Here is a 10,000-nt window from a genome sequence, read left to right on the forward strand (position 1 = left end):
CTGGTATGAACGCTGAACTAAGACTATGATGTTCTCCGAAATAGCACTGAATGTATTGTGACCAATCCCTCTGTAGCTGACCCTCCCCCCCCCCCCTATCCTTTGCCCGTTGTTGTCGTGGGGGGGCTTAGGAGACGAAGACTGAGACCCAATGATGGGGAACTCCTCATCCTTGGGACTCAGCCATCGACTCAACTAATTTTGCAGTCTTTTTTCCCACTCATACTTTTCGTTTGTTTCTTCACCAATTCCTTCTACTATCCACCTCCTAAGGTGTGAGAGCCGTGCTGAAAGGATGAAAGGCTGACTTTATGTCAGTCCTCAACGGCCTGAGGGAACCATGGGCCTGGTATTCCCCTGCCATACCTGGCCCTTACCCCTCAAGGGGACCCTGAGGGGTGGACTATTTTTTTCCCCAACATACTCCAGGCTTATCATGGCCAATAATGAAGACATAACCCCAATCTGAGGGGCAATGAGGCTTGCCCCTTTATCAAATAGCCCCAATCCCAGCTCTCCTTTGACCACGGCTCCGAACACTGCAACAACTCCCCCATCATCAATGCATACTAGTACAGTATCAACCCTAATCAACAACCAACCCCCAGGAGACATTTCTACTCTCCCAACATGCTCAACTTCAACACCTTTACTCCCACAACCTTCTTCATCAACCATCCCATCTCCCCTTATTACTACCTTACAACCTTATTGCCCACCTCCCCGTAACACTACCCCCCTCAACACTACTCCCTCCTCCACACGTCCCCGCACTTCTATTACCCCCACCTCTACAAGAATCCTAAATACTCTATTTAGCCCAGCCAAATGGGACCGATTTTTCGTGATCCCTCCCACAGCTCCCTACTCTCAAAACACCCTCCTCTTCCAACAATGCCTCCAAAAACAGGGAGGCAAAGTCTCTTTCCGTAGCCGACGCGACCACTCCCGTCTCGTCACAGTAACAACTGAAAACGAAGCTATAGCATTAACAAAACTAACTGATCTATGTGGTAATCCCATCCCTACAGAACCTCATCCAACCCTCAATACTTGCACTGGAACTGTCTCTATCCCCCCCCCCCCAATCCCTTCCCCGTTGTTGTCGTGGGGGGGGCTTAGGAGGCGGAGACTGGGACCCAATGCTGGGGAACTCCCCAACCTTGGGACTCAGCCCTCGACCCAACAAATTTTGCATGGTCTTTTTTTTTTTTTTTTTCCCTCCTACTTTTTCGTTTCTGTCCCTTCACCAACCCCTTCTACTATCCACTTCCTAAGGTGTGAGAGCCGTGCTGAAAGGATGAAAGGCTGACTTTGTGCCAGTCCTGAACGGCCTGAGGGAGCCATGGGCACGGTATTTCCCTGCTTTAGTTGTCTAGCCCTTACCCCTCAAGCGACCCTGAGGGGTGGACCGTTTCTCTCCCCAACATACTCCAGGCTTATGGCCAACAATGAATAACCAATAACCATTAACCATTAACCATACCATTATTAGAGGCAATTGCCTCTTCATCAAATAGCTCCACCAATTCAAACATTCCTTTGACCACGGCTCTGAACGCTACAACTAATACCCCCTCCTCAATGCCTACTAGTACAGTATCCCTAGGAGACATTTCTACTCTCCCAACATGTTCGACTTCAACAACTATACCCCCACAACCTTCTTCATCAACTACCCCATCCTCCCATATTACTACCTTACAACTTTATTGTCCACCTCCCCATAACACTACCTCCCTCAACACTACCCCCTCTTCCACACTCCCCCCATCCTTCTACTACCCCCATCTCTACAAAATTCTTAAATACTCTATTTAGCCTAGCCAAATGGGACCGATTTTTCGTGATCCCTCCCACAGCTTCTCACACTTTCTGCTTTGACAACCTGTTTTCATTCCTCAAATGCATATACATCCTTCACTTGATCTAACCCCTATACATTACCTTACCCGACCTTAACCCATTTACTCGTCAATTCCTTTGTCCAGCTTTGACAACTAATCACTGACTCAACCACCCTTCATTACCATTTACTATAGTGCCACATGACCTTAGATGTCTAGCACATTTATTTTGCTTTTAACCATTAACCATTATCTCCCCAACAGATTGCCCAATCCATGACAAAGAATGGTCAGATTGTGGAGAGGACTTACTCGCTTGTCTCACAGACTATGATGCAACATATGTACAATGCTACTCCATTCCTCCCAGAGGAAATCGTAAGAAATCCATCAACATTGCCAAAATTACTTTCCGTAGACATGACCTTCCCTTAAATGTTTACATAGGTGGGGAATCCCTACCTGTCCGACCATACCAACCTCCTCCTCGTCAGTGCCAACATTGTTGGCATTTAGGACATCCTGCCAAACATTGCCGTTTCACAGCCAGATGCCCGCTATGTGCCCAACCTGGCCATACTCGATCAAATTGCTCTGCACAATCACGCACATGTGCAAACTGTGGCGGCCCCCATAATGTATTTTATAGAGGCTGCCCCACCTACAAATTTGAGTCTGAGGTAGCAACTCTCAGATTCAGACTTGGACTCACTCTACGTGAAGCCAGACAGGAAGCACGTTGACAAGGCTTTTCTCTTACCCCCTATTCCAGTAATGTCGCTCACTCTGCCAATCCCCCTACCTCCCAAGCTCCTACACCCTCTCCTAAACCCAACCCCCCTCCATCTAACTTCCCCTCTTCTACCTCCTACCTTCCCCAGTCAAATTCTTTTGTCATCCTAAACCCAGACACTCCAATCTCTACCCAATCAAATTATATTGCTATCCTAAATCCAGACACCCCAATCTCTACTACAGCCCCAACACCCCCTATCCCTCCCCGCACTACCCGCAGCAGACAGAATAAATGTTCCACCCCCTCTTCCCCTACCTCACAATCACCTCCACCTTCCTTTGCCCCTATTTTTCAGACACCAGACTTCTCTTCCCCCCCTCACAAGAAAACCTTTATCTCACAAAACTCCCCAACCAACTCCACTACAGAAACTAATACTCATCCACCTTCAAATTCTACTACTCCCGCTCCCTCCACACTCAAAGTGACTGCCGATATCCATCCTCCTCCTACTCATATTCTCCCTACACCCAATCCTCCTACCCCATCCCAACAAAACCCATTCCCCCTGACTCCAGCCCCACCTATATTAACCCTCCCACTATCCCCTCTATCCCTTCCACTCCCTCCTGGATACACACGTGAAAATCTCATGTCACAAGTACCCTCTTCCCCAGACCCTCTACCTCCCGACACCCCTCCTGATACAACACCACCTCCCCAACCTCAATCTTTATCGCACCCTCTAGCACCTTCCCCTTCAAATTCTCCAACACGCACTGCAATCTTTGCCAGTAAATCAACGAAAGTATAACTATCCTTCATTGGAACATTCGCGATTCCGAAAGTTCCTCTTTCAGTCCCACATATTCTATTGTCATGCCCACGTCCTCCCTACATAGACATCCCAACTTATCAGGCATCCTTACAGAATCTCACACTTTCTGCTTTGACAACCTGTTTTCCTTCCTCAAACGCATATATATCCTTCACTTGATCTAACCCCTTTACATTACCTCATCCGACCCTAACCCATTCACTCACTAATTCCTTAAACCAGCTATTACAACTAATCACTAACCCAACCATCCTTCACAAACATTAACTATAGTGCTATATGACCTTAGATGTCTAGCACATTTATTTTGCTTTTAACCATTAACCATCCACCTTCAAATTCTACAACTCCCGCTCCCTCCACACTCAAAGTGACTGCCGATATCCATCCTCCTCCTACTCATATTCTCCCTACACCCAATCCTCCTACCCCATCCCAACAAAACCCATTCCCCCTGACTCCAGCCCCACCTATATTAACCCTCCCACTACCCCCTCTATCCCTTCCACTCCCTCCTGGATACACACGTGAATCCCTCATGTCACAAGTACCCTCTTCCCCAGACCCTCTACCTCCCGACACCCCTCCTGATACAACACCACCTTCCCAACCTCATTCTTTATCCCACCCTCTAGCACCTTCCCCTTCAAATTCTCCAACACGCACTGCAATCTTTGCCAGTAAATCAACGAAAGTATAACTATCCTTCATTGGAACATTCGCGGTTTCCGAATGTTCCTCTTTCAGTCCCACATATCCTATTGCCATGCCCACGTCCTCCCTACATAGACATCCCAATTTATCAGACATCCTTACAGAATCTCACACTTTTTGTTTTGATAACCTGTTTTCCTTCCTCAAACGCATATATCTAACCCCTTTACATTACCTCATCCGACCCTAACCCATTCACTCACCAATTCCTTAACCCAGCTTTAAAAACTAATCACTAACCCAACCATCCTTCACTAACATTAACTATAGTACTATATGACCTTAGATGTCTAGCACATTTATTTGCTTTTAACCATTAACCATTAAACATTGATCTAACCCCTTTACCTTACCCGACCTTAACCCATTCACTCGTCAATTCCTTTGCCCAGCTTTAGCAACTAATCACTAACTCAACCACCCTTCACTACCATTTATTATAGTGCTACATGACCTTAGATGTCTAGCACATTTATTTTGCTTTTAACCATTAACCAACTATCTGTAGCTGACCAGACTTCGGCGATCCTATCTGGGGATCCTAGGACAGAATAGACTAGTGTGACCTTCGCTAAAGTGTATTCCATGGTGGAATTCTGATTGCACCAAAGCGCTTTGCTGAAAACGCGCAGCCTGGAACAGTTATCACTACAAACGAGGCACCCCTAATCAGCTATCAGCCGATATCTTTACAAGAGCATCCGCCTGTCTTCGTCGCACAATCCGGAACCGTAAAACCACTAGCTGGCGAAATATTTTCCTCATTTACATCGGATCCTTAAACTATCAGGCAAACATCCCTCCCATCCAGCCCTCTTCCTCCATATACTCTCATCTCTGATCTTCTCCCAAGTAGCTAATGAACTGGGTGACTATTTCAGCCAGTTTAGTACTGGCTCTCGCCTTTCTCAACACTTCTCTTCCATTAAGAGAACGCACCTCCATCATCTTCACCGTGTCCTCTGTGAGTTCTATAATGTTTCTTTTTCTTCCTCTGAACTCTACGCTGCCTTACAATCGTGCCGCAACACCCATGAAGGCCCTGACGTTATTCACTACCGTATGCTCCGACACCTTCCATCTTTCCCTCTCTCCTTCCTAGTAACTATTTTGACGACAGGGAATTTTCCTTCTCTTTCGCATAAAGCTCTTATCCTCCCCTCCTTGAAGCCCAATAAATCGGGCACCTTCTTTTAAGAATACTGCCTCATCCCTCTAACTAGCTGCTTGTGCAAACTAATACAGCCCATGGTTAACTTCCGCCTAATGTGTGGTATCTTGAATCTCGATAATCTTTCTCTTTCCCAGTTTGGTTTCCGCCGTGCTCAAATTACAGCTGAACCCCCTTGCTCATTTCGAGACCTGTATTACATCTGCATTTGCACGCCATGATGACTTTGTATTAGCCATATTCTTTGACCTAGAAAAAAACTTATGATACCGCAGGGCGGTACCGTATTCTCCAACAATTGTCCTCCCTAGACATGGGTGTCTTTATAAAGTCTTTCCTCTCCAAACGCACTTTCCAGGTCAAAATTGCCTCTTCCACATCATCCTTTCCTCAGCTCGAAGGCGTCCCGCAAGGCAGTGTGCTCAGCACCACCTCATTCCATTCTTGCTGTTAATGACATTGTCTCAGTTCTACTAAGAACAGGAACAATTTACAAAAAAGAGGAACCGAGGTTCGCAAAGGGAAGAAGGGACGGAAGAATAGTTGCTAGCTACCAAGCGAAAATTAGATATTAGTATGTGAAGCTAAAGGTAGGGGCGTAACCCTTTGCTAGTCATAATTGTGGGCGATGTCGTGTAAAGTTCTACTAACAGAAACCTGGTTATCTTTATATCTTGATGTTTGGATATCATGATTGTGCAAAAGTTGCCAATTATACCAGTTCCAATTGCTATTTATAAGGAAAATACCAAATATTTCAAGCAATAATGTTGGCATTGGGCTAAGTATTGCAATGTTTCCAAACTTTTTTTAACATAATTTTAATTAAGAACAGGAACAATTTACAAAAAAGAGGAACCGAGGTTCGCAAAGGGAAGAAGGGGCGGAAGAATAGTTGCTAGCTACCAAGCGAAAATTAGATATTAGTATGTGAAGCTAAAGGTAGGGGCGTAACCCTTTGCTAGTCATAATTGTGGGCGATGTCGTGTAAAGTTCTACTAACAGAAACCTGGTTATCTTTATATCTTGATGTTTGGATATCATGATTGTGCAAAAGTTGCCAATTATACCAGTTCCAATTGCTATTTATAAGGAAAATACCAAATATTTCAAGCAATAATGTTGGCATTGGGCTAAGTATTGCAATGTTTCCAAACTTTTTTTAACATAATTTTAATTTTTGATATTAGTTGTCAGTGAAACTATGGAAATACCATCAGCCAATCACAAGATTCGTTACAAGCAAGAGCATTACACTCACAAAATTCTGGATACTAAGAATATATTGCCAGGAAAAATGCAGTCCTTGCACCGTGATCTTAAGATAAGATATGATAACTTCCATAATCCATGTAATTCTTATAGGGTGCAGTTATTACTGGTGATTACTTATAGCACCTTCTTCCTCAATAGAAGAACAGGCAATATACATGGGGAAAATTAAAGAAATTGTGTTATAAAGGCAAGTACTGTTTCCTTTCTTTATTTGATGCTTATTAATCCTAAAAATACAGTTCACGTCAAGTTGATATTGCCTAAATTATGAGATATTACCAGAGGTAACAAATTAAATCCTGTTAGCTTTAAAGTAGAAACTTTACTAGAACGAAATTCCCGACTCGATCTTACTTTATGGTACATAGTCTTGGACCGCGTCCACACAAAGGCGGCACGTCGCATATGACAAGTGGCAAGTGACACGATTTAAGACCAAGGTTACACGTGACGTGTGTCAGGCCATTTTCAATTGGTTCACAAGATGGCATCATCGGAGAATGATGCTACTGTTGTCTTGAGCCGAAAGTAATTTGTGACATTGTTTAGAACAGGCTGTTGTGCACGAAAGAATGCATTGCACTGTTTCCCCTTGCAAGGCTGCCCATTAATACCCTCTCATCCAAAGCCTTGCTCACTGGCCGACCGAAGCAGTGGTGCCAAATTTGTGGCTTAATTATCTAGACACTTCAAAACTCTATGTATACCATACATCCAAAAGTTTTCCTATTTGATAATGTGTCAATTTACTTAAACATTTTTATATTATCTTGACTAATAGTGACTTTGGATGTAAAAGCTCCATTCAAATCTGACTATACTGTCCGAGGTGCTAGGGTCGCACGCTGAAAAATAATGACAAGTCGGATCTCGGAGTCGGACGCAGGTCGCACGTGGCAAATGCGACATGCCACGCCACTTCTTTGTGAAAGGTTCCACATATTTTCGGATGTTTATTGTTAAACGACATGCCAGTGCGTCGTGCCACCCTGTGTGAAAGCGCCCTTACTGGGAATAAAAATGATAATCAATATATAATGGATAAACAATCAAGAGAAGTCGAACGCTATAAAGTGTCATTGAAGGGAGTAAATTTTAAAATAAATAAAAAGGTATGTTTTCTAAATACAAAAGAAATTGAAACAGGTATTGACACAGTAAGCTGATTAGAATCGGAGTATTTCAGAGTTCGGGTAAGTTACCTTTTCTTTTTATCCCGAGACTGAATGCACTGTAGTTAAGCGCCGCTGATCTACACACATTGATGCCAAAGAAGTCGGAGCAGTTCACCGGGTCCTTGCAAGGCTGCGGGATTTCAGGCTCTAAGACTTGAAAGACGTGACAGGTCGGTTCCTCTTGCGTGCCTTCGCCTCCACGATCATCTGGGCCTGTCGCTTGATGAACTTCCTCGTCAGGGTCTCCTCCTCCTCGCCGCTGTCCCCGCCCTCCTCCACCTGCGAGGGAGAGTTTCACGTGGAATGTATGTGAAGGATATGCCCAGGCGGACGCAGTTTGAGGTACAGATTCATGCTCTCAACTTAACAGTCAATCTCATTCCCATTCCTATTCCCATTCCCATTCCCATTCCCATTCTTACTCCCACACCCACTTCCACTCCCACTCCCACTCCCACTCCCACTCCCACTCCCACTCCCACTCCCACTCCCACTCCCACTCCCACTCTCTCTCCCACTCTCTCTCATTCTCTCTCATTCTCATTATCTCTCATTCTTTCTCATTCTCTCTCATTCTCTCTCATTCTCTCTCACTCTCTCTCTCACTCTCACACGCATTGTATTCCAATGCAACTATCCATATAATTTAGCAAAATACCAAGGTAATCCTCCTCACTGCATCTTCTCACTCTCCACCATCCTCACATCATCCTCGCCGCCATCCTCACCATCCTCACGAGCGCACACACGCGTACCTGTTGCTGAGCTGCCTTGGCGGTGGCGCCGGCGGCTGGGAAGGCCACGCGAATGTTCTCCGGTGACGTCATCATTCCTCCCGAGTCCTTTTCCTCTTCCACCATCTCCGCGAGCTGTTGGCCGGGGGAGGGGGGGGGGGATATGAATTTTAGTACTCAGACTCATACTTTGTCTGTCTACGTTAATGTCTTTCTGTCTTTGTCTCTCTATTCGTGCCTGTATTTTTTTCTGTCTCTGTCTCTCTATCTGTGGCTTTGTATTTATCTCTGCCTCTAACTCACTCTGTCTCTCTCAAACATATGATATACGGTAAGAGGTATGAAGAGTGAGGGAGGAATGTTGTTGTGTCGTCCTTAGGATTGCAATTTGTATTATATTCCTAGGTATATATATCATTCGTCTAGTTCAGTGGTATTCATCCCTGGGCCATGGTGGGTCACGAACATCTACCAGGACAGTGATGATAATATATGAATGCTCATATATATAATCACATCTGTGTATGTGTTTCTAAACTTTTTATATATGTGCTTTGGAATATATTTCAAATAAATAATCCATGTAAAGGCAAACTGAGAGAGATAGGCAGAGAGGGAGACAGAGGCAACCAAAGAGACAGCAAGACAAAGAGAGAGAGAGTGAAATGGAGCAAGACAGAGGCAGTAAAAGAGAGGCATAGACACAGATAGAGATGCAGACAGAAAGAGAGTGAGTGAGCTAGAAAGAAACAAAAACAGAGGACGAGAGACAGACGCAGATAGATAGACAGACAGACAGAAATAGAGACAGAGTGGTAGATAGAAACAGACAGAGACTGACAAAGACAGTGGCAGACATAAACAGATAAAGACACAGAGACAAGGACAGAAAACGGAAAGACAGAGATATGGCGAACTAGAGAGAAACAGACAAAGCCAGAAAGAGAGACAGGGACAGAAAGAAAGCAAAACTACGGTAATGATACCGCATCCACCTCACCTTCTGGTCGATCTGAGCATCCCTCACTTCTTCCATGAGCTCCCTGGCCCTGTCCATGCAGAATGCCATGAGAACCACAAGATACTGCAGAGGAGACTCGGCTTTTGGTGGGCGCTCGTTCTCGGCCGTCTGGAGGAAAGGGGTTGGCAGAAAACTAGTCGTTAATGAGGGGGAAAAAGTATGGTGTTCATGGATGGTTGTCGGTTTGTTTTGTTTCGTGTGTGTTATTGTATATTTGTAGATTTGTTTGTCGAGTTATTTTTTTTATTTTTTTTCATTTTTAAGTAGCTATTGTCTGGCTTTTTTTTTTAGATGGTGACATTTCATATTTTTTGATGTTGCTGGTGATTTTTTTTTTTGTTACATTTAATGTTTTAATGCATTATCTTTTTGTTATTTGATAAACTGTTTTTGCTGCATTGTACCCGAAATAGTCATTTCAAAAGTTTTGGAGGAACGCGTACAATTGACGTTTATGATATATCATTTTTGTCAAAATTTTGATTTAAT

At 44.2% G+C, this 10,000-nt stretch overlaps 1 protein-coding gene across 2 annotated transcripts in view; it reads right to left on the reverse strand.

Moving 5' to 3' along the window:
- Positions 1 to 7,456: 7,456 nt before the first annotated feature.
- The window catches only part of LOC125043935 (outer dynein arm-docking complex subunit 3-like), a 17,442-nt gene continuing 14,898 nt past the window's right edge, over positions 7,457 to 10,000 (reverse strand). For both annotated transcript variants that reach the window (XM_047640323.1, XM_047640333.1), the window contains exons 11-13: positions 9,491 to 9,619; positions 8,512 to 8,625; positions 7,457 to 8,035 (exon numbers count right to left, since the gene is read on the reverse strand). In XM_047640323.1, coding sequence (XP_047496279.1) covers positions 7,904 to 8,035; positions 8,512 to 8,625; positions 9,491 to 9,619 — 375 coding nt within the window. In that variant the 3' untranslated portion in view covers positions 7,457 to 7,903. The remainder of the gene's footprint in view (positions 8,036 to 8,511; positions 8,626 to 9,490; positions 9,620 to 10,000) is intronic.

The sequence above is a fragment of the Penaeus chinensis genome, chromosome 3 (assembly GCF_019202785.1).
Source record: "Penaeus chinensis breed Huanghai No. 1 chromosome 3, ASM1920278v2, whole genome shotgun sequence".
Taxonomy (NCBI): Eukaryota; Metazoa; Arthropoda; class Malacostraca; order Decapoda; family Penaeidae; genus Penaeus; species Penaeus chinensis.